We start from the raw sequence: 24,343 nt of genomic DNA, 5'->3' as shown, positions 1-24,343 counted from the left end.
CTGGAAAAATAAGGCTTGGTTTCCCTCTTATAATATCGTATATGCATTTTAAGGAAACAAACTATGACATGCATGTGTGATGATTTAAAAAAACGAAATTGAGAGACCATCATTCTAGCCGTTCAGCATATATCTCATATGGTTGAAGTGTTTAGTGATAATTTCTAACTCTGGTAGCAACAATGAGATTTATGTGGCACCCGGCAATATTTGAAATTGCCCATCTCTGGTTTAAACTAAACACACCCACCTCTCAGGTTTTATTGAGGCCATTTCTAAAGAAAACCTCATCAGCCTCTTCTTCCACTCCATCAATACCTCCTGGGTTTACCATCCGCTCTCCCACCGTGGCGAGAGTCAGTGGGTTCTGGGATGGGCTGCCACACGCCTGCTGAGATGCGTTGACGCTAATAAAAGAGCGTGTCAGGGCCTCTGTGGACAGCTCTTCTGCATAATGTGATAGGGTTGGCTGAGAGAAAAGGAAGGAGACAGAAGCTTGAAGGGGGGGTCGTGTTGAGAGTTGGTGGCGGTTGTGGGGAAATTAGGGCGGAGAGCGTGGCTGATTTCCATCCAGGAAGACGCCTCTGCAGACGTTTAGGTGGAGAGAAATGTGGGGGTGAAGGTAGTGTTTGCTGGGGATTCCCATAGTGTTCAGTTTCAGCTTCCCTACCTCCGTGACTATGCCCGTATCGCCATGACAACTGGGGCCAGCGGGAGTCGGGGGATTCACTCACACCTGGAGGAAACGGAAAAACATCATTTGCATTTTGCACACAGCCCCACTCATCAGACCCGATTAACACAGTTCATACGGAGTGCAGACATGTTGAATGCTTCGACAAGATGGGGTTTGATAACTGAAACAGACATGAACTTCAGGGGATGGAGTCCTGAAGCAGTAGCTGAACCAAAAAGATCATCTTCATCAACGGACGCTCATGCAAAGTGCCAATAAAACAGGAAGCTGTGCCATGTCACCGAATCACGCTGTGTTTGAACATTGTTGGTTAAACTGGTGAGATTGGAACGTTGTAGTGCTTGACATCATGGAATATCACTTAAAGCTCTATTTTTTAGAAGTAAGGCTTCTCTGTGAATGTGCTCTCTCGTCTTGGCAGGATGTCTGAGGAGTGCATGGAGTTCTTTGAGCGTATGAACGCCATCCTGCAGAAGCAGGAGAACATGATGCGGGCGGCCCAGGCTGAGGTAACGCAACCCCTGACCCAACTTTCACCTTTCCAACTGTTACACACTTGAAGCATAATTACCGGTGGCGACGAGGCTTCGGTGCTGTCTCCCAGCCCACTGCCATGGCTACTGTGACGTCTGCAGACAGAAGGACTGGGTTAAACAGGGCGCGCTGAAGACTCGAAGCTCAGCTGTGACAAGATGCTCTCCATGGATCCATGTTCAGGCCCTCCCACTGACACAGCTCGCCAGTCCTGCTTTATTTACATGTTTGTATAGAGATACTTTTATGGCTCTATTTCCAAAATTGCTGTGTGTCAACAGACTATAAAATAAGCAACAAGCAAACAATAGACCATAATCACAACATTTGAAATTACTGTTTTGGGCTATTTTGGGGTACAATTTGAGTTTTGTACCCCCAGTACACGGGTTACAAGTTTTCCTTGTGCACACATGAGTTCATACACACTGTCTAAACAATGCAAACGATAAAAAATCTCTGCTGTTAAAATGTTAAGGTTGGTTTATTGGTGACTAGATAGCCCATAGATGCTAATGCGTGGTTGTGCGATTATATCTTGGCCCTGTAATTGGATAAACAATGTTTAAATTGAATATATGAATGCAGTGCACTCCTTTGGCTTTAAACCAATTGTTGTTGCACAGGTCAGCAGTCCATCACAGGGCAAGCACGGGAGAGGCCGACAACCACACACTCTCACACCTACAGCCAATTTAGTGTCACCAATTCACCTATAATGCGTGTTCTTTTTGACTGAATCAAGAGTTGGAACCTGTGTAAACCGATGATTTCTAGTCTGCAGGTCCAAACTGTACATGTGTGACTCAACAGTGTCAAACATCTTTTTCTGTCTAATTAATCAATTCAATGTTGTTGTGACTGTGGAGGATTTACTTCCGAGATTTATTTTGTTTCCTCTGTTGTATCCCGGTCACTTTGCCACTCGCAGTCATGCAAAGAAATAAGTGCATCCCCTCGGAAATCACATGCTTCTGTGACAGATTTCACTCTTTGTAGAGGCAGTGTTTACTGATTTGAAAAAGAACGCGGTGAAATGCAGCTTTTCACTTTAACAATAGAAGTAAATGATATTCTGTGACCCCCAGGGGTCAAGTGATGCTCCCTAATACTGTAGAAATGACTGCGGACCTAATGATGTTTTGAATGCAGTTATTCTCATAAAAGTGCATTTACTAAAGTTACTGCATTTGTCTCCCACTACTCGACAGCAGACTAAAGGACATGGCAGTAATGTTTTACTGTCACACTGGCTTTTCCTCACTCCCTGTGGGCTGAATTGGTGTTTGCTTTCTCACAGAGCCAAAGAGGGGCCTGCACAGTGCCGCCACCTCAAGAGCATGTGGACCAGGCTTTTATCGCCGACCGAATCAGCAGGACGGAGGTGTGTCGGCTCAGCTTCACTGTTTTTATCGAATTTCAGCAGGGCTTCATATTTCAAAACCGGCCACAACAACGCAGCTGTGGCTTTTCATGTCTTGCTTTAGATGTGCAGCAGAGCAAAATGCACAAAGGCAAAAGGAACGCCGGCTTTTCATTTTAGTTCATATTCATTTCTGGAGAGGTAGTTATTAAGTGGAGTGTGTTTTCATGTAGCTGGACCTGCTTTATGAGGAAGCTGTGTACACGGTGGTCAACAGGGTCGGCGTGCCTTCACCAGAACAGGTCAAAAGTGATGACGAGCTGTTTGCTTACCTGCTGAAGGTAACTCAACTGAACTCTGTGTGTGTGTGTTGTGTGTGTGTGTGTGTGTGTATGTGTGTGTGTGTGTGTGTGTGTGTGTGTGTGTGTGTGTGTGTGTGTGTGTGTGTGTGTGTGTGTGTGTGTGTGTGTGTGTGTGTGTGTGTGTTGTGTGCGTGCATTCTATCTATCTATCTATCTATCTATCTATCTATCTATCTATCTATCTATCTATCTATCTATCTATCTATCTATCTATCTATCTATCTATCTATCTATCTATCTATCTGTCTATCTGTCCTTGGATACAGAGAGTGTTATTTTTTGTGTGCAGCCTGTAAGAATCTGAGCAGATGCTGTTGGCTCACGACTGATTAAACATCAAAGCCCAGTCACACTGTGTGCTGATATTCAGCTGTGATATTACATTCATTCAGATGGTGTCACGCTAAGATATTTTCTTTGTCTGGAGTGGGCGTCTTCTTACAAGGTGTGCAGCTTGTTGTTCGCAGCAGGTCAGGGAATGTGACACAGCTAAAGATTGTATGTGTCTTGTCTGCTTTGATGAGGAACTGTATTATGCATTGTGACTCCTGGTGTAAATTTAACAACATAACAAGGTTGTTGTTGCTTCAAACGTCCTTTTTGTGATTGTCCGTCTCTCCGAGGTGTTTGATATGGGCGAGGAGGAGCATGACATCATTCTCCAAAAAGTGAAAGAATCCAAGGTGAGAGATTTCATATTCTTGTGCAAATCGAACTCACAGGAACACATTCAAAATACTACCATAAGGTTTTCATAAAGATATAGTTAAATATATGTAAACTGTACACTTTGACTACTATGAAATACAGTACACTTTTTAACAGGCCAAACATAGTTATGGTGAACGACACAGGGTTTTTTTCCTTCTCCATTTTCTTCTCAGTTTCTGAATCAAAACATAACATTTCAAAAGAGTCATTTTCTATTTCCTTACAGTCAGGTGATCAGATTTTCACATCAATTTAAACACGTCTGCAGAAAATGTGCCTATCCATGATAAAATTAAATTTAAAAAGTTGTATGAAACTGTCACCCCACATTGTTTGAGCCATCATGCCAAAAGGTCCTGTCATAGAGCTGGTGTCATAGTGGAAATATGTCAACAATAAATATTGTATGGGATTATCCAGTGTCAGGCAGGGCTGTATGTGACTCAATGTCAGATTATTTTGGTCTAGACAGGACTTCAGGCCAGTGAAACAGTCATTTTGGTACCCTTGTTTGAATATAATGTCAGTCATTGTATTATTATTATTATTATTATTATTATTATTATTATTATTATTATTATTATTATTATTATTATTATTATTATTATTATTGTTATTATTATTATCATTATTATCATTATTATCATTATTATCATCATCATCAAACCAAAAGCATAAGCTATTTACATGGGAATGAAATTTAAGTCACTTTATACAAAAGCTTAGTAAATCAGTATGTTTACCAGCCATTGTCATAGTTAGTATTCTGTAACTTACACAAAACATTAAATAGCAGTAACATGTCTTCTTGTTTTATTGGCTTCATTATTTATTACATTTACTTCAAGCATTCAGTTAGGTGAGGCCAGCTGGTAAGCAGTGTCACAGTCACATTTCTGTATTAAAGTTGCCATGTTCTCCCTGTGCCTGTATGTGGCCCAGGTACTACCTGATGTAAAGCAAAGACATGTTTGTTTTGGGAGAGGAATACTCTAATGAGATACTGAAGATAGTTTTAGAAATACTGGGTCTTTTTCTGTGTGTGAAGGCACTAGCTTTGCCCACTAAGCTGGAAAAAAACAAACAAAAACAAAACAAACTTTAAAAGATGAAATACACATTTTTGGGTGAGAAAATTATCCAAAAAGTCATGATGTTCTTTGGAAAAAGGTGTAACTCTCTTACCAATGCTCGAAGAAAGTCACTCTGGGTGAACTTATGGTGGAAAGACAGGAATGCAACTCTTAATAGAAAATACCCCCTTGTAGGTCACTTAGGGCAGATTTAGAAACATCACTAAACCCTCACTTGTGAAGCCACAGGCGGCGTTTTAAGGCATTTGGTGATCTTTTCTCATGTTCACAGTCTGACCAGTGCAGAAGTAATAAAGTGAAAAGCATGGCCTGGAGAGGCTCAGTGGGAGTGCAGATGCCCTTGAAGATGTTTTTTTTTTTTTTTTTTTTTTTGTCAGAGCTGTGAGATGTAATACCTGTGAGATCCAGTTTGAATGGTTCTGAGCCTTGCACTTGACTGCCAGGGACCTTTTAATATCCCTGTTAAAACCTGTGCGCTCTCTTCAAAAGGTGGTACATCATGTTTTTCTTCCTTGTGACTGACAGACTCTCCGTGTCACCAGGCAGTAATTGACTCTTTATATTCCCGTTGTACTGTGCATGCCGATCTCTGCTTGAATTGACTTTCAGGAGAACCGTGTTCAGCAAGAAATTACAAGAATGAACCCAGTGTACTATTTTTTGTGTGTTTCATATCATTTCCTACTGAACAGAGTGTAATCTCATTTTCCACAGCGAGCCAATTTTTCCTTGAGAATTTCTGTAATGAAAGCAAAGAATCTGATGGCCAAGGATGCAAATGGTGAGAGCTTTTCAATGCATTTTCTTTCTTTTTTCGAACGCAAAGTGTGGTTTTAGTGAAGTATGCCTCATTCAGCAGCAGTTGATGGGACCTGCTTGGTTCATGCTGGGGTGATTCCGCTAATAACTCCAGTTTTGAATCTCTTCCCCAATATCACGGCAGGTTGAGAAATGTATTTGGAAATGAGTTTATCATAGCTGACATTTTTATAATGACATCTCCCGAAGAAGAGCATGCACAGGATAATGTTAATCCCCACTATTAATTAAAGCTGGCACTCAGTATCGCTGCAGTGTGCATGCCGCCGTCCAATCTCCTCCAGAATGCCTGTAATTAGTTGACATTTGTCAGATTGCATTATGTCTCAATGGTTGGCCACTTTACACAAAATATTAAATAACCCATGGGTTAATGATAAAAGCTGCTCTGGAGAAGAGGAAACAATGCATGTATATTAGAAGATGTATAATATATGCCGTGTCACAAAATAATTATCTCATGATGGCAACAATAGGTGACACATTTCCAAATTGAGACCCACGGTGCGTTAAGAAATGACACTCCAGCTGTTTAATATGTGTCTGTCTGTGGCCTGCCAGGGTACAGTGACCCCTACTGCATGCTGGGAATCCTGCTGGGACAGAGCCCTCGGGAAACCGATGAGAAGAAGGAGAGGAAGTTCAGCTTCAGGAAAAGGAGGGAGAAGCTGGAGAAGCGCTCCAGCACCAAGGAGGTGCTGCCCGCCCGCTGCATCCAGGTGACCGAGGTCAAACCCGAGACCCTCAACCCGGTGTGGGACGAGCACTTCGTGTTGTGAGTACGACGAGATGAACAAACTTTGACCTTTCCGAACTTTCCGCACATGGCGTGGTGTCGCAGGCGGGAGGAAGTGTTTCATTTGTTTCACACTGACACCCAAAGCTGTTATTACAGTGTGTGACCAGTGCAGCACATTTCATCTCTGTAACAGGAGCACTCATGGAATGAACTGGCGATGGATAATGTTACTCTTGGAAATCATCACATACTTTTTAAATTTGCTGGTTTATTCTGCTTGTTTGTTTGTTTGTTTGTTTGTTCAGTGAAATAGATGATGTCCACAATGACCTCTTACATCTGGACATATGGTAAGCTCAGAACGCAGAAACATGACGATACTGTGTGTATTCACGTCGCGGAAATATTGCAGCTGTGAATATTGCTTGTTTTTGTGATATTTTTTATTATATTTACCAGAGAGTGACCAGGGAACTTCAAGGGGATGCACATTTAGCAAAACTGTAGGGGTCAGGGGGATTTTCCAATTTTCTCTTTCTTTTTTTGTTTTCATTGCTAAAAAGAAATTATAGTAAAATGAGGTGATTTGTGGGTAAAGTAAATAATCATCTCTAAAAGTACACATATTTTAGAACAGATTTTTTTGTAAGGGGCATAGAAGCTAATTAATATTAAAAGACAAGAGAAAATAATACTGTGAGTGCAACCATTGCAGCAGTTGCAGACCACATATTAAGACTTGCAAGCGAATTAAATTAAAAGAAACTCAGCAGCATGGGAGGCGATCAGCCTTTTAACAGCCTATGGATCAAAAAGCAGATCATAATAATACCTTAGAATGTGACACGCATCAGGAAGTACAGAATTCAACAGAAAATTACACCTTGGTGTGAACCAGAAGACCTTTAAAATCGCAGGATGTTTGTAAAAACTATTATGCCCCTCAAATTGCTTGAAACCCTAAAAGCATCTGTCCACTTCTTACAGCTTGATCAAATGAAGTGAAACCTTCCAAACATTCAGTGTCACAAAGAAAACGAACAACTTCCTTTATTGGAGAAAGTGAAGTTTGAAATATCTGATCATTTTCTTTTGCTTAGGGATCACGATGATGACGTGTCTGTTGCTGAGGCCTGCAAAAAGCTCAATGAAGTCAGCGGCCTTCGAGGAATGGGAAGGTAATAAAACGTGCTGTGTGCTATATAATAATGCCATTTAATTAACAATGCAATGACGTTAACGTCTTAGGGCTATCCTCTAAAGACATGCCCCACACTGTGGTCAAGTTAATTCAAATTGTGACAATAAGAAAATGGGTAATTGAACGCTCCAAAGTGTCACTTTCTCGAGAAATATGACGCAACGCTGTCGCCCATAAATGGACAGGGTTGGCTTGTCGGCAGTTGTTCCAAAAAAGTTGACAGCGTCCTGTTTTGTAATTTTACAGGATTGCCGTGTTTGTTCTTCGAAAGGCTGACATGCCGGAAAGCTTGGTGCCAATAAAGCCGCACGCACTGTGAACACAGGGAGTTCAGACAGATCACGCAGAGACTAATACAAAGCAGACGCGTCTAATGAAAACCACAGAATAGCTATCAGCGCCAAGGGACATAGGGATCATAATCCAGACGTGAAATGTGCGAAAAATCCTGACAAATGAACAAGTTTTACCCGAAAAAAGGACTCATTGTACTTTCGCTGTGCTCTATTCAAAAAGCTCTCACAATTAAAAACTCAAATGAGCTGTCCGACCGGCAACAACTAACGGGAAAGGTTGTTTTTTTATTATTATTCATTGTTTTTTGTTTTTTTTTCTAGGTACTTCAAGCAGATAGCAAAGTCAGTGCGTGCTAATGGTTCTGCCTCATCAAGCTCGGAGGAGAACGCGGATGACTTCCTCGGCTGCATCAACATCCCCCTGAATGTGAGCCTCCAAAAGTGGAACAACCTCTCTTGTTTGCGGTGACAAATCAGACACCGACTGATTCCCGCGGAAGCGCGTCGGCGTGACTAATCAGGTCGCTTCCTTCCTGCAGGAGATCCCCGTCGGCGGCTACGACACCTGGTTCAAGCTCGAGCCCCGATCGAGCGCGTCGAAGGTTCAGGGAGAATGTCACCTGATTTTGAAGCTCTTCACCAACCAGGTGTTTACGGCACATAATATAATCGATGAATGTCTTTTGTGGTATATAGAGGATGTATCCAGAATTAAATCTTATGTTTGTTTTACCTTCAGAGGGACACGACTTTATCAAAGAAGGACACAAATGTCTCCATCCACCGGAAAATACTGACTCAGATTGTGGAGTATGAGCACACTCACATCAAGGTGAGTTTCTTTTTCAGATCCTGTAGAGCTAGTTTGCGAGAATATCCTCAGTTAAATCCTCACAGTCTGGTTGGGGTTTTTGTTTTCTGTGTGGTCTTCTCCTTGTGCATGGCTTCTCTTCAGGTCCTCCAGTTTCCTCCCACAGTCCAAAATCATGAGGCCTGATAGTCACTCTAGAGTCATTAGTTCTTCTTCACGACTGTGCTCGTTGCGATGACTTTATATCTCCGCTTGTATACGTGTTGAAGTGGCCTTTGGTAACGCAATGAGCCTCAAAATGGGAGGCTCACACGCAACACTGTAAGTGTTGTTACAGCATTAGGTCTGTCATGTTTGGTTTGTCTGCTCTAGAATCAAATGGCGATTCCTTCGTACTCGGCACACACAGAGAACTAAGACGTTTCACATACGACATTATATGTTGAGTCTGAACAGACATCTGTTGGCACCTTAGTTGTTTTGCAAATTGCGGCCGGTGTAGTTGTTCCTTTCAGTGGCAACATTTAGCCACTTGAGTAAAATATGTAGCATTTAGGGTCGCTGTGGTTTATTACATGCTTACATGTTATTACATGTTATTACATGCTTGGTTGCCCTGTTGGTGGGAACAGATTTAATACATGCATGACGGCTGAAACCGCAGGATATATCTGACCAAACAGAATGTGCGTTGTAGATGTGGTTCAGTTTTTTGTTTTTTTTATTGTACATATAAAAGATGATTATTTCAACGTTGTTGAAAGTGGAATGTACAACTGTACAATTAAAGCCTAATGTGATTAAAGTATGACTGAAATAACATAGTTTCTACATATGACGATAGAGAGAGCCATACAACTGGAATGGGCAGGTCTCTCCTCCTGCGTGGACGGTGCTCACACACCACGCTGTGCAAACCGACCTGTCACCTCTCCAACAAGCTATTATGTGAGTATTATTGGCGGCGGATCAAATCAAACATGAAACCTTCGGCATCAAGTGGAAGGTATGTGTTATTTTCTTTGTTTTTTTTGTTTTTTTATTCAGTCGCTGGCAGTGCTACAGCAGCCACCATCGGACCCAGAGGCTGTGCTACTCCCTGCTGCTGCGCCTCCTGAGGACCATCGATGCAGAGTGGGACCCACCCGCTGTGCGGGGCGACCTGGTAGGCTCTCCATCATCAAAGGAACTAAATAAACCAACTCTCATCATCTAGAAACAGTCACCTCATCAGCTCGGCTCTTCACTGACATTCATCAAGGTTTTTGGTCCAGCCAAAAATGTCTCACACAGCCACTGGAAGCTATAACTGCGGGCCCTTCCTGTGTCCAGGAGAGGCAGCTGTCAGACAGCTTCAGGCTGTACACAGAGCACTGCCTGTGCCTGATGAAGAACATGCGTCAGGTTTTCCCCTGCACCAGCGCCGCTGCCATTACGCGCTACGAGCTCATGTTGAGGTAAAGTCACACCGCCATCACATTTGGCACGCGCTCGTGCTCCCATGCCGAGAACACGTCCAACCTTTTCACCCCAACAGACACAGAGAGATCACATCCACCCTCCGCGGAGGAAGCAGTGCTGGGATTCTGACCCACACAGGAATAGCTCGATCATTTCTCATCACTCATGTCAAAGGAAACAATGAACATTACTCCTCACCACACTTCTTTTTTTTTTTTGTATAATCGCTGAAACATAGAGCGGCTATTCGTACTAATATCATACTAAGCCTCCATTCCACAACAACAGTCACAAACCTAATCCTTTCATACACACTGCTAGGAGTAGTGTATGCATTCATCAAAATACAGAAAGGGTGATTCATTTGACCTTCTTTTTGTACCTTGTGTATAGATAAATGAAAGTTTCTTTGAACAGGTCACCCTGAGGAAATCACCTGGAGCATAAGCATCACTGAAAATGTCCGGTTAATGTATGAAAAATGTACTGTGTGTATAACGTGTGTTATAATTAAGACAGATTACTTACCAGAAATCTACACTGTCCATCAACTAATGAGACACTATCCTTGGAAGTGTAAGATGAAGGTGCTTTGGATCAAAACCGTTCGGCCCCGGCTTCAAATGTCTATTAACAATTATCTGCTTGATGTCAACCCCTCGCCGGGAAAATCAGCAGCCATGTTCCAGATGAATTTGAAGGCTGCTGGATTTCTAGAGAAACTTCAGCAGCAAGACGTCACACTCAGCCACAAGGGAGACATTTTCCAACACCTCTCGCACACACAAATTGACTCACCCGGTAGTTAAAGTTGTATATCTCATTTCTTGCACAGTTCAGGTTGACTCATATATGTAATTGGAGTGATTCGTGTTTGCTGGGCTTGCAGCCTTTATACTGGTGGCACTCTTGGATTGTAAATGGATTTTTCCTGTTCACGTATGTCAGGGGGATTGGCTACATGCAGAACATGCGGGCGTTCAAGACCGTATGCCCTCTCCGGAACGAGCTTCACTTGGACATCACTACTGCTGTTAAGGTAACCACGGTGGTGCACAAACTGTTGTGTGGTTGTTGGGAGGATGTCAGTGGTACGATGCGGTGGCTGTGCAGGTAAATCTGATTGCTTCCTCACTTTTTGGAATAAATTTAACAGAAAGGAGCATCCGAGTGGTACGAGAGCCTGATTGCCCGATATAAACCCGAAGACGGGGTAAGTTAATCAAACTCCTGGTGATGGATGTCGCTATAGATTGTGGCGTCACTTGGATGTTGTTCCTCAGACTCTGGAGGAGCAGCTGAAGAAGCTGGTACAGGTGGTCGACGCCGTGTGTGCAGATGTCCAGAGAGGCCAGAACATCTACAACCAACTCTTCTACAGGTGAAGATCAGCTTCCAGCAATTGAAAGTTTCCACAGTGAATCATGAAGAGTAATGACGTAGAATCTGTTGGTTTTTTGTTTTTCTCTCATCTTTGTTCTCACAGTGCAGTGAAAGTAGATTTCTTCAGCGTTGCGTACAGGCAGCTGGAAAAACAGGTTTGTTATTGAAGATGTTGTGTTGTATTTCTCTTGCTGGATGCTATTTTTGATGGAGCTGCTTGAGAATGTTGTTTTCTTTCTCCCTCCATCAGGTAGCTGACGATGTGAATGTAGCGATGGAGCGGGTGTGCGGGACTCTGGAGCAGGAGAGCTCCAGGTTGACCCAGACCATGGGAGAGACCATCTTTGAGCTCTTCATGTCCTTGAAAATCCTCAAAGGCTTTCGAGAGTTTCTTCCACTCAAGTTGGTTCTTAATGACTGTTCCATATAGGAGCCTTATTATAACGGCTTAATGGCTTAATGCTTCAGTTTGTAAAATCAAGAGGTTTGATTTCTTCTTTCTTACAGGGATGCTAAAATGTTAGCCTTGACTGTCTTTCATAACTGGTTCAAGTCCTCCATTCATAAGTGGCTGCAGATCGTTCATGAGAGATCCTGCGACAGGATCCGTAACGCAGTGGAAACAGACGTGGTGAGATGCTCCTGTCTCAACAATTGTAACAACAATAAAAAAAAATAAAAAATAAAAAATGCATGTTCATCTATTATAGTTTTATCACTGGAAATGAATGCATTAAATTTTCTTTTAAATTTAGTAATAGTACTTTAGCATCAGACAAACACTGTTTAAAATGCTCTTCAGTCTTTCACACTTATCACGTTTTATCTCAATATACCACGGTTGTGGCTATACTGGATATAACAAGTAAATATTTAAGGCTTTTAATGTATCAGACAAAACTAAATGAGGTGTAACTCAAATGATCAGAACAATACAATCAAATTACCTATAGTCACACAGAAATGGTTTTAATTGATTGATAATTAATTGGCATTTGGTAACTTTTGCATTTAGTCATACAGTCACCTAATATACAATCAAAATGGTTTGCTGCATTTTGAGCTAGATTTTAGTTGGATAAATCCATTATTATTTTCCTTGAAAATTTTAATTTCTCTTCAGTCAGTTCACCTGACAGAAGAGATGCATTAATGTTGAAAGTAATATAAATAAACTATAAAAAAAAAAAGCCTGTGTATGTTGTATAGACTAGTACAGTATTTCAAACATATTCTCAATACTCTTAGGGCAATTTGATGTGAAGAATAAATGATAAAGCCATACCGTCATACTCGTATGTTCTGTGAGACACTTTTCAAATTTGTAAACGTTTGAGTCAGAAATGGTGACATGCGCTTGACGAATGGTCAGTATAATGCTATTTAAAGTGATCTATCATGTGAAAGTGACACATAAGGATGTGTTATAATGATCTTAATGTATTTTAAAGTTCTGTTATGATATTATGAGTTGTGTTAATGAATGACCAATGAAGGGTTAAACTGTCTGCTCTGCAGTTTGTCATTTATTTATGGGTATATTCTGATATGTGACAACAGTGTTAGGACGCCTCCACGTTTCCTGCAATACAGTACACCAATTACACCGACACTGCATCTTACTTGTTTCTTTGGTCCTACATGACAACTGTTGGAGTCCAAATGCCGGTTTAGTTCAGATTTTTCTCATTGCCATACTGTAAGTTCATGAATCAATTTCTTTCAAGAACCGGTGTTATACATTGTTCTGCAATACTGTCAAAATTGTCTCTCCTACTTACAGTTGAACACAGCAGATTTGAATCATGACAGATTAACTCAGACAGTATAGAATAAAGTGCAGGCTCCAGTATTTGACTAAATGTAATGAGTGAATCAGTCATTACATGGACCCACACAGTGCTGACAGCTCAGCTAATGTGTCACAGCAACACAACAACTCTGCACACTATTAAGACGTCCTAAATAAGAGAGACAATTAAAAACTTTAGGCAAGTCACTTTTACTTGTAGCAAGTTTAACTAGTTAAATAACCCTCCTATTTTTGAAGAGGCGACTAATACGCGGAATCAAGTTCACATGTTCAGTAACTTGAAAGAAAAGATCCCACATTTATTTTAGACTAAGAATCACGTTAAAGGTTGAGAAACCAGTCGTAGATACTTTGTTCTTTTCCATGCAATCGCATTATATCACAATAACTTTAAACTTACAAAACCTTTGCATTTGCCGTGTGTGCAGTTTGAACCGCTGCAACAAGCCAAACACAGCTCCTCACCAGTGGAAGTGACGACTTGCTTCAACCAGGTACGCGAGATCTGGCACCAGCTGGCCTGGCCAGACTCTGCGGGGGCCTTCATCTTTGTCACCCGGCTGACGGATGTGAGTTCTACTTCTACCGCGGCCACACTCGCACACTCATATCCTGCCAACATGACTGTGAGAGTGTATATACCATTCTTGTATAGACGATGTTTTAGCGGGAAACGTGCCGCTGGACTGTGTTGACAAAACCGGTTTCGTGTGCCGCAGAACTTCTGCAGCGAGGCCGTTTGTTACTCAGAGATGATAACGCGCAAGATTGAGAGGAGCCAGCTGGGCCGAGACCACAAGGGCTTCACAGTGCAGGTAACGCCTGGAGCGAGACCGAGCGGCAGGAGTTCACACGGTGACGTCAGAAATGCTCTCAGATGCCGGTACAAAGGGCACGACAGGAGAGCAGATATGTTTTCACACAAAAACAAAGCAGCTGCCTCATGTTGTCATCAATCGCTTACACTCGCACACCACCCCCTCCACACGCTTCTTCTTCTTTCTTTTTTTTTGTTTTTCCATCTCCACCTCCACCTTCTGCTAGCTCTGCATCGCCCTGAACAACACGGAGCATGTCCGCGTTTTCCTGGGTCACCTTCCCCGTGACCTGGACTGGCCGGGCGTGGAGCGGGCCATGGAGGAGTCCTGCGGGCCGGAGGGGAAGGAGCAGGTATACAAGGCGCTCAACGGGCAGCTGGTCAACATGGACCTGGACCTGCAGAGGGAAGCCAAACGCCTCATCTCGCTGCTCACTGACAAGGTGAAGCTCAGCCACACTGAAAACAAGTAGAAAGGACCGGAAATGCACGTGCAGCACTTTTATGAATTCAGACGAGGTGACTGAAGGTGACAAGGAGCCACTTTGGGGCCTCTTTGTGTGGAGTTTGCATGTTCTCTATGTGTCGTTTTTTTTTTTTTTCATTCCACAATCCAAAAACGGGCGTTTGAGGTTGATCGATGACTCAAAACCCACACAAAATGAAATACGATTGCACTGAATTGGACATGTTGGTGAAGCTGTTAAATATAATGAACCTTTGCAGCAAATAAATCTATATTTGACAAAAAAAAAAAGAAAAATGCATATGTGATATGGTCTGTCGCAAAGTCAAAGCTGTGAGAAGAAAGTGCAACAGCAGAGATCCAGAAAGATGGTGAACAAACAACAATATTTAGTTTTAATCATGACCTTTCATAGACCTTAATCACATCGTACAATATTCATGAGCATAAACTCCTTTCAGATATCAAAATCTGGTCAAGAAGCCCAAGGCCCAATAGTCCATGTTAATTAAGGCAAATGCACTAAAATGGATAGTTAAAATGTGTTATTTGGTCAATGTGTTCAATCCAATCTTGTTCACGGATCAGCTTCCTTCACCTTTAATATACATGCACAAGTATACACACAACCAGAAAAATATACAGATGAAATGCACACTGCACAATGTAATGACTCCTGCTAAAAAAAAAAAGTCAACAAAACATATATACAAAAGTACCCAAAAGAATGTTATTGCACACGTTAGAAGAAAAATAACGAGTTCTAGTTATGTGAGTACTTTTCTGAGCCACAGCAGCTGTTCTAGTGCAAAGAGAGCCCATTTAGTTGGAGGATGAAAACCTCATTCTTCCATTTCTTTCGTTTGGAAGGTTTCAGTTTGACTTGAAGCAGAAATCACATTACTTCTGTGCAGATGCTTCCGGAGCTGCGGAGGTACATCCAACACATCAGCCTGTCCCCTGATTCCATCAACAACGACGACGTACGTGGAAATGGCTTCCTCCAATTGCCATTCTGAATATCAGTGGTGTTTCACCTCCTGCCGTCATGTAACGTGTGACATCCTTGCAGGCCGTTTCTCCTCTGATGAAGTACTTACAGGACACAATGGTCATTCTCACTGAGCATCTGGTGAAGGAAAACCTGAGCAGGTAATTACCTCCTCTGTTCTAAAAGGATTCTCTTCAGATTTGAGTGCTATCGGCCCCTTCTCAGTCGCGCTATAGTTTATTGTTTGAAACCATAAAGCCTCGTGAATTGAATGCGACAGTTATGAAATGCTCAATACACAAAACTTCCTTTCTTTCTTTGTGAGAAGTGTGAATGCACAACATTGTGTTTACTGCCTTTTGTGTTTTCACTATTTCCACCTTTACTGTATGAGCTCATGAACAAAATATTCAGTCTAAGTTGAAAGATAATGTGAGCGCTCTGGGCTCAGACGTCAGTCTCCTGGAGTCCACATCCTGGAAAAAAAATATCTTTCCCATTAAATATGCCATTGTGTCATCCCATAAACACGCACACAAAGACATCAATACAAAATTAAACTGACACGTACAGCACATGGTCCAAGAATATTCAGAGCACTTAAACGGAAATCAGTTGCACATGCGAAACATATTGTATTCACAGTGGGTTGTTGAACGTGGGCCAGTTATGCAGCGTGCCGCCACTGATGTTTTGCATGCAAATAACATGTGTCGGTGTGGTAAAACCTGGAGGTTTTTAAACGATTTTATGCCGGTTCCATAAGCCTTAAGTCTTAAATGTATCTCCATAACAAGACCAGCTGTTTTTTTTTTGTTATTCTTTAATGAGGAGTTTATCCATTCAGTAGCTCCAGGTTAAATGTCTGACAGCTCAACAAGTGCGATGCATGTATGCTTTCCAATAATAATAACACCCCTTATCAGTTACACTGCTTACAAGTGTTCATTATCAGGCTATTGTCTGTGAAAACAGACGTGAGGCTGAGTGAGGGTACCAGGGTGTAATTGGTAAAGCTGGTAAGCACAAGTGTGTGGGTGTCTCTTTGTGTCTGCTGCTGGTAGAGTTCTGCAGAGCATGTGGGAGCTGCTCCTGCGCATGATCCTGGACGCTGTCGCAGAAAACAGAGGCGTTCAGGTGGAGTTTTACAACCGCTTCCAGTACACAGTGGAGGTCAGTGCTGGCTGCTTCACACACTTGTTTTTTTTTTTGTTGTTGTTTTTTTTGACTATACCAACAAACAACAACAAAAATTCATCTGGCTTATAAAGACATGTGTCTGCTGTGTAATGGATTATTTCTCATTATCCCTGTTTGCTCGCTGTCGTGAACCTTTTTGCATAAATCAGGTATTCATGAAGTCGCTGGGTAGAAGTTCAGTGCCAGAGTGAGATCCCTGATGAATGACAATGTGGGAACTGCTGTATATTCTAATGCCAGTCTGACCAGCAGGGACGGGACGGGGTATATTAGCATGCAACACGGGCGGGTTGAGTTTTTTGAGTTTGGCACACTGGCGTGACGCTCGTCTGTCAAAGGTTTCCCGGCGTCGGTGTGGGGAGCAAGGAGCTAATCAGTCATGCAGCGACTGAACGTCAATTTTAGAAAATGATTGTGAAAATGAATTTGAGTATTTTTGTGGTTTGAACTTACATTTCTCTACGTTTAAAATCCAAAGTTACACTGAAATTTAAATAATGTTGTGTAAGTTGTTGTGTTATGTATGCTGGCAACCTTTTTAGCTCAGAAGTGAATTGCATTTGAAATAAAAAGACAGTTGTAGTGATTACAGGTGATGCTCACTATTTCTTATATGTAAATTTGGCAACACATGAGGGATACTTCTGCTCGCAAATGTTCATTTCTAAAAAATGTATTTTATTCCTTAAATCAATTGCAGCTTTATCCTCCACTTATTTCTGGTCATCATGAAAGCAGCTTTGTTCAAGAAAAAGAATAATTCTGAGAAAAGGCACTGTATCCACCGACTCAAAGAAAGAAAACCAAAGCGTGCTCATGTGTATAATTAAAATTAACTCCAACATGCTGTACAGATGGAGACTTCTGGCATAACAACATCTGCTTTCAGAGAGCAGGGATATATTCTCCATGTTAATTTGAGGTAGGGAAGGCCAATTTATTTATTTAGCACTATTCAGACATAAGACAGTTCACAGTGATTTATAAGGAAGTAAAGAAATAAAGTTTTGTTTTTTTATATTCTACAAGTAAATCTGAGATGTATCGGCCGAAGACCATTCGAAGATTTAATGACCAGAAGCATATTTTGAAGTTGATCCTTTGACATACAGGCAGCCAGTGCAGAGTGAAGTTCAGGTGTAATGTGCTGCGCCCTCTTTCTGTTGGTGAGGACTCTGGACGAGCTGCAGCTGTTTAACAGACTCTTTACTTCATGGTTTTAGGCAGAGACTAGTGTTTTGGGTGTCAACTGGCGGTGTGTGTGGGGAGGTGGGGTAGGGGGTCACTATTTAAAAAAAAAAAAATTGATGGAGATGGACCATAAATGGTGCATTCTAATGCATTCTGGCCTAAATACTACATTGTGACATGTAGATTTTGCTTAGCAGTGATATATTTCCTTTTCTCCATGACATTTTTGCTGATGAATCTAGTATACTTTCTTGCTTCGTTAAAAGGTCGTCTTTTTTTCTTTTAAGGTAATAGCTTTTTTTCATTGGTGATGGTTTTCACTTGTACCTGTTGCTGTAGCTGTACCTGTACCTGACTCACCTCACCCCAAACTTCACTACATAGAGAATTACGAACCAATCAGAGGCCGCCTTTCAAAATGTTCATACCACATGTTATCAGTTGACCAATCACGTTGCTCGTTACTTGGCGTAATACAAAACCAGAAGTCAGTTGCGAGTTGTGTACTCGAGCTGATAATTCGCTATATTTTGGTGAAAAAATGCAAAATTAGACGATGACTAGTAGTGATGGCCATTATACACATATTTTAGATGGCTTTGAGCAACACGTCCGCTATTCTTTTCCGAAAATTGACCGTCCAAATGACAGCTGGACGACTCTCTGCCTAAAACCATGCTTTACTTAGACCTGTGAACACACCGTTACAATAATCCAGCCTACTGAAAATAAATGCGTGAACAAGTTCCTCTGAATCTTCAGAAAATCCTTTAATTCTTGTAAAACTTTTCAGATGGTGGTGAGATGATTTTGTTATTGTCTTAATGTGGTTGTTGAATTTCAAGTCTGAGTCCATAATTACACTGAGGTGTTTGGGCCAGTAAATATTTGAAGGGAAAATTGGATTGTGAGCTTAAGGAGCAGACTCAATGCCCTTTCTGAGATTTTTTCTTCATTGCATTCAGTGTCAATGTAGAAAATTCACCTTCAAAATCATGAAGCCAACTTAATCAACTTTGTTTGTTTTTTTTAACCTCCGCCAAGGAGGTTATAAAATCATCCGCATTTATTTGTTAAGATATCTCAAAAACTAATCAGCAAATATTCATAACAATTGGTACTCAGGTACATTTTGATCAAAGGAAGAACCCATTAAATTCTGGTGGTGATATGGATCAAAATAATTGTTACAATAGAACATTTTCATTTTGCTATATATTGCCTTATCTTGTTTTCTTTCTAATTATGAAATAAAATCACGTGATCACTAAAATAAATAAATGAATAAAAGCAATTGATCTGGATGTGGAATGTGTGTCATTTCCCTCTGTCCATGTCGACCCTTGACAGAGAGCAGAAATCTCAGATTCTCTTGTTTAGAATTATTGAGGTTTTTTTTGTGGTACAATATGAATTCCAAAAGCAAATTGAGATAAAATTGTGTTATTTCATTAATCTATTTCAGAGACTGTTGCAGTTCTTCCACGCTAAGGGAGAGGGTCTTTCCCTTGAAGACATGAAGAGTGGAGACTACAAGGTAGAAAGTAAAGCAACATGTCCAACGAATCTCTTGAAGTGTACGTGTGTGTGTGTGTGTGTGTGTGTGAAGCTTATTTGGCTCTTTTCTTGCCATATTGTGGCTGTGGCAGGCTTTGGATGAGGAGCTCAAGCTGAATAAATGTTCCTCCTTTGAGCTGATTGAGCAGTACTTTCTGGAGAAGATTTCCCAGCAGGTCTGTTTCAACTTCACCACGCTGACGCTCTCATTTTAAAAGTAGACGGGAGGAGGAGTATTGATTTGGAAAGCACAACACTCGAAAAAAAAAAACACTCGACCGAAACTCCTGTGAAAACATATGAAAGATATGCCCGTTGTTTTCTTTCATGCTGTTGTTACAAACCAAAACGACTTTTGCTTTCAATCCATAATGCTGCAGAAAACTCTCAAACACACGCGTTACGGTCGGATCAGCGTCAAGTGCTACTACGACGCTCCCGAGCAGAGACTGACCGTGGAGATTCTCCACGCTGCCGATATCATCGCGCTGGATGCCAACGGTGAAAACTGTGAAAGTCAGACCGCTTATTTTTCGCTTGAAGCTTGAACTTCAGCTCACGTTTTGGGTCTCCCACAGGTCTGAGTGACCCCTTTGTCATCGTGGAGCTCTGTCCCCACCACCTCTTTCCTTTGGCCAAGAGCCAGCGCACACAGGTCAAACTGAAGACGTTGCACCCGGTGTTCGACGAGCTCTTCTACTTGTGAGTCCCGTTCTCCTCTGATTGGCCGACGCTCGTTCAGCACTCGCGTCTCATGTGTGTCTCTTGTCTTCCAGCCATGTCAGTCCTGAACAGTACAGACACAGGTTCGCCTGCTTGACCTTCACTGTGATGGACTACGACTGGCTGTCCACCAACGACTTCGCCGGCGAAGCTGTCGCTCCTCTCAGCGACTTCTGCTGGCCGGGGAGGCCGAGCGCCTCGCCGGCTGGCAAGAGCATCCAGCCCGTCATCCTGCACCTGTCTCGCAGTAAACCCAGCGGTACGTATAGCTCCAGGCAATATCAGGCTCTCTTTCTCTTTATACAAACATAATATTGGTTTCTCGGACAACCAGAGGCTGCTGGTCCGGGTTTTCAATTACTTCCCCGATACAGCATGAAACCTTTTCAATACGGAGGTATGTGTGTCAGGTGTAGAAACTGTCCTCATCTATTTGCTCTCTCCCCTCCAGAGAAGCCAATCATGAGGATGCTGGAAGCCCGAGTTGGAGACAGGGAGGCTCAGGAGTTTGTCCGCAGGCTGAAGGAGATTGAGAAGTCAATGGAGGAAGAGTAAAAGCTGTCAGCTGTCTTGGTGTTTCCCCCCAACCACGTCCTGCAACATGTGCTTTTGTACTGGTGCAAAATGTTTACAAGATTTCTTCTTTTCTTTTTCTTTTTTTCTCCAACGTATCGTTTGTTGAGTAATTATACCAAAATGTAAAGAAGAAAAAAAAAAGGAAAACGGTGACGCGTATTGCTGTTTTCTCACTGGGGGGAGGGGGTGAATATCCTGTCACTGTGCAACTCTATACTGTCTCAGTTAAACTCTATTTTAGAAATGAATGGATAGTCGATCCTAAATGTCAGTCGTCTATATTTTTTGTAATCAGGTAATTGTTATCTTTGTTGTATAATCTTTGATATGATAGATTTAACATTAGAAAACTATTTTGTGGACGTAGCTTACATATCTGATAGTCGTCAGTCAGAGTCTGAATCTATACCTCAGATATGCTCATTAGTTGCAGGGACATTTCAAAGGTGTTGAGACTTTTCACATATTTCATGGACATCGTGAGGATGAAAGTTCCTTCAAAGTGGACGTGCAAGCCGGAGCATTTATCAAGTTTCATTTTCAGCTTAACTACTGATCGGCTCAGCAAAACAATTGTATTTCTTAGTGGCTGCTGTCACACGTGGCTTTGGGGGACTGCTCTGTCTTTTTGATTTTCTGAGTCGGTGTGTTAAAGATGGTCTGCTTCTATTTTTAAGATTCTTCACAAAGCTTTTGTTGGGTCATTGAAAAGGCCAAAGACAGTGTCTGCCCAGTGGTAAAGAGGCCCCTCCGCTCTCTTATGAATGACAAGTCTGGCGGATGCTTTTTGCCAACAACTACGTCACGTTGTAAAATTCTCCAGTGTCTGCAAACAGACACGTATGCCGGGGCAGCAACCCTCTGTGCAGTGTGTGAGCCAATCTCCAAAAATGTGAGAGTAGGAAGGTCATATCACTTCACTAAAATGACATTTTAATGTGGAAAAACATCATAGGCGTCGTGCACTTAGAGCCTTCTTTTACACTGCTTTTATCCAACTTAGATTGTCAGTAGGCTGGAAATAATCCAGGTGAAGGCAGGGTAAAACTAGGCAGACACCATCACACACACTCATATCTACAGTTCATATCCACGGCCCTTTTAGAGTCACTAATTCATATCGACTAAGTGTTTTTGGACAGTATAGGGGAAAGACGAAGCACTCAGAGACCCACACTGCACAGAGAGGGGAGTGTACAAATCGCTGCATCCAGCATCATCTATACATTTAGATTCAACAAATCTAATTTACACTCCCACAGTTAATGCTTTAGATATATTTAGCAGTCATAATTCTAATGTATGCTTGTCGTTACAGTTTGGCTCCCTGGCAGAGGGAATATAATTTTCAAGGCCCTCAAAATGATCCCTGCTTTATAAACTAGTTTATTATTCATTCATTATTCGAGAGCAACTAAACCTTCGACTAAAAATATCTTCATCACAAATTGCTAAACACGCTGAGCAGTCACTATAATATAATAAACGTGCCTAATATTGAGTAGGACCCTTTTTTACTGCTTGTGTACACGACAAGCAGCGATGCACTGTGTTTTCAGGCAACTTTCTATCACAAGCAGTATTACCAGCAGTTTTGCACTACAGTAGCTTTTCTATTGGATCAGACTTTTACTCTCCCCACAGGCACCGAGAAGCCTTGGCGGTCCATGACCCCGTCACAGGTTGACCTCTTTTCTTTCCTTGAACCATTTTTGTTAGATAATGAACCCAAACCAGGGTCACTCTGAAAAAGAACTCCAGTTTTTGAGACTCTCTAGTTGTCTTTCCATCATTATTCAAATTCTTCAGTTATTCTCTTATTTATGATGTTATGGCTGATCAGTGCGCCGTATTCACGTTCTCCATTCGCTTTATGATTTCTGCAAAGAAACTGCGCGGCTTTGAATTCCTTCCCACAACATATGGATCTGTTTACAGAGTTAACACTTGTGAAGTCACGAATCACTGTGGCTCCTCGCTCGTACGTCTGCTCGTAAGAGAAATTATTATAATAAGTATCAGCCATATTGTGGTGGAAGTACACCAGGACACTCTGACATCTGTTAACTGAAAGGGAGATAATGCGTCCTTGACATCCCCAAAGATTACACAGTACGTACCGCAGTGGGTGGCTTCGTGTCCAGATGGTAAGAGCTTCAAAAACATTTATTAGGAGAAACTGAGTTAATTGCAGCTAATGAGCTCAAGCGGCATTCACAGAGCTTTCGAAGCAACCGTCAAACATCTCAAAGTCTTTGTAACTTTGAGTCGGCGCAGAAGCCTCATCTGAAAGCCTCGTGTGCCAGAATAAAAATCGGAGTTTGCGTCGTGCTACGGGGCGTAATCTCTGGAGGTAAAGAGGAGTGGAACTGATAATGAACCTGTGCAGTGATATAATTATACTTGGGGGGGCCGAGGCCTCACTGCCTGCCGCAGCCCTCATTGGCCAGACAGGAATAACTTAACACCAGCTTTCACCAGCCTCCCAAAGCTGTGGCAGGAGGAAGGTTGGGATCAAAAGGGCGAGGATCACCCTAAAGATGGAATCCAATTACTGTTATCTTGTCACAATCTTAAGATTGTTGTGACTGAACGATTACTTAACAAATTAGAGCTAAGCATGCACGATTTTACTCTTGGTACTATCATAGCTCAGATAATTTCCCTCAAGAGGCTTGAACTGGAAAGGGATTAGCTCACATCTAAATTAATAAAAAATGGATTACAAAGAGAGGAAGTAGAATGATTTGAATTTTAAAACGCCAGATCATTTACTCAAGTCTTTTCCAGTGTGACTCTTACCATTAAACTTGCAGTAAGTGAAGCCTGTGGAGCTTACGAAACTCAAGGTTTGTGGTTTTGGAGTGTCTGGCAGCGCCGTATTGAAAGCATTTACAGGAAGTAAAAATGTAGATAATACCTAGAAAACTGCACATTACTTTTTACTTTAAAGGCTCCTGCTTCTCAATGTTTGTGAGCGCGTGTTCAGCTTCACTGTATTGTTTTGACTCACCACAGATTTTTGAAAATGGATTTGTAGCCTCTTTTTTTAGAGGCCAACCGGGCTTCAGTGAAAGAAAGAAAAAGAAAAAGATGAAATACACTGGTGAAAATTGAAGGAAAGCTGAAAAATATCATCCCACTGTAGCAAGCACCGAAAAATTAGCACCAAAACCTTCACACCGACAGCGTTTGGATAGTGATGTACCTTTTTACCGTAGCTGCTTGTGTCGTGAGCCCGTGGAGTCGTGAGGATGAAGCACGCAAAAAACCATATCTATGCCTGGAGAGTGTGCTGCATTACAGGGATTGTTCAGGAAGGGGGTGGGGGGTGGGGGTGGGGGGGGTTCAGATGGACTCTTTCAGTCCGTCTGAACACCACTTGTCTCTACGTTTTAGTTTCTCTCTTTAGTCTATTTTAGATTTCAGAAGATTTCAAGTAGAAACTGTATCAGCTTTTTAAATAATAGTTTATTTAAGTCCCCCACCATTCCCACTGTTGATTGTATGATTTAGTAAGAACAAAGATATTAGGATT

General features: G+C 41.8%; 1 protein-coding gene across 1 annotated transcript in view; it reads left to right on the top strand.

Moving 5' to 3' along the window:
• baiap3 (BAI1 associated protein 3) overlaps positions 1 to 20,784 on the top strand; it is a gene marked incomplete at both ends in the record, with an annotated part of 30,955 nt that extends 10,171 nt beyond the window's left edge. Inside the window, 32 exons of the mRNA XM_080488780.1 lie at positions 1,119 to 1,206; positions 2,532 to 2,615; positions 2,828 to 2,935; positions 3,580 to 3,639; positions 5,476 to 5,542; positions 6,142 to 6,355; positions 6,625 to 6,669; positions 7,420 to 7,497; positions 8,138 to 8,243; positions 8,356 to 8,463; positions 8,556 to 8,648; positions 9,472 to 9,575; positions 9,675 to 9,792; positions 9,960 to 10,084; positions 11,037 to 11,127; positions 11,245 to 11,301; positions 11,372 to 11,469; positions 11,575 to 11,626; positions 11,722 to 11,873; positions 11,979 to 12,102; positions 13,713 to 13,853; positions 14,004 to 14,099; positions 14,329 to 14,544; positions 15,482 to 15,550; positions 15,640 to 15,719; positions 16,623 to 16,731; positions 19,415 to 19,486; positions 19,599 to 19,682; positions 19,887 to 20,007; positions 20,085 to 20,208; positions 20,283 to 20,488; positions 20,681 to 20,784. Of these exons, the coding sequence (XP_080344906.1) occupies positions 1,119 to 1,206; positions 2,532 to 2,615; positions 2,828 to 2,935; positions 3,580 to 3,639; positions 5,476 to 5,542; positions 6,142 to 6,355; positions 6,625 to 6,669; positions 7,420 to 7,497; positions 8,138 to 8,243; positions 8,356 to 8,463; positions 8,556 to 8,648; positions 9,472 to 9,575; positions 9,675 to 9,792; positions 9,960 to 10,084; positions 11,037 to 11,127; positions 11,245 to 11,301; positions 11,372 to 11,469; positions 11,575 to 11,626; positions 11,722 to 11,873; positions 11,979 to 12,102; positions 13,713 to 13,853; positions 14,004 to 14,099; positions 14,329 to 14,544; positions 15,482 to 15,550; positions 15,640 to 15,719; positions 16,623 to 16,731; positions 19,415 to 19,486; positions 19,599 to 19,682; positions 19,887 to 20,007; positions 20,085 to 20,208; positions 20,283 to 20,488; positions 20,681 to 20,784 (3,394 nt within the window). The remainder of the gene's footprint in view (positions 1 to 1,118; positions 1,207 to 2,531; positions 2,616 to 2,827; positions 2,936 to 3,579; positions 3,640 to 5,475; positions 5,543 to 6,141; positions 6,356 to 6,624; positions 6,670 to 7,419; positions 7,498 to 8,137; positions 8,244 to 8,355; positions 8,464 to 8,555; positions 8,649 to 9,471; positions 9,576 to 9,674; positions 9,793 to 9,959; positions 10,085 to 11,036; positions 11,128 to 11,244; positions 11,302 to 11,371; positions 11,470 to 11,574; positions 11,627 to 11,721; positions 11,874 to 11,978; positions 12,103 to 13,712; positions 13,854 to 14,003; positions 14,100 to 14,328; positions 14,545 to 15,481; positions 15,551 to 15,639; positions 15,720 to 16,622; positions 16,732 to 19,414; positions 19,487 to 19,598; positions 19,683 to 19,886; positions 20,008 to 20,084; positions 20,209 to 20,282; positions 20,489 to 20,680) is intronic.
• Between the last annotated feature and the right edge of the window lie 3,559 nt (positions 20,785 to 24,343).

Source organism: Lipophrys pholis (assembly GCF_963383615.2).
Source record: "Lipophrys pholis genome assembly, chromosome: 19".
Lineage (NCBI taxonomy): Eukaryota > Metazoa > Chordata > Actinopteri > Blenniiformes > Blenniidae > Lipophrys > Lipophrys pholis.
Note: the sequence above shows the minus strand (reverse complement) of the source record. Positions and strands in the feature narration are given on the sequence as shown.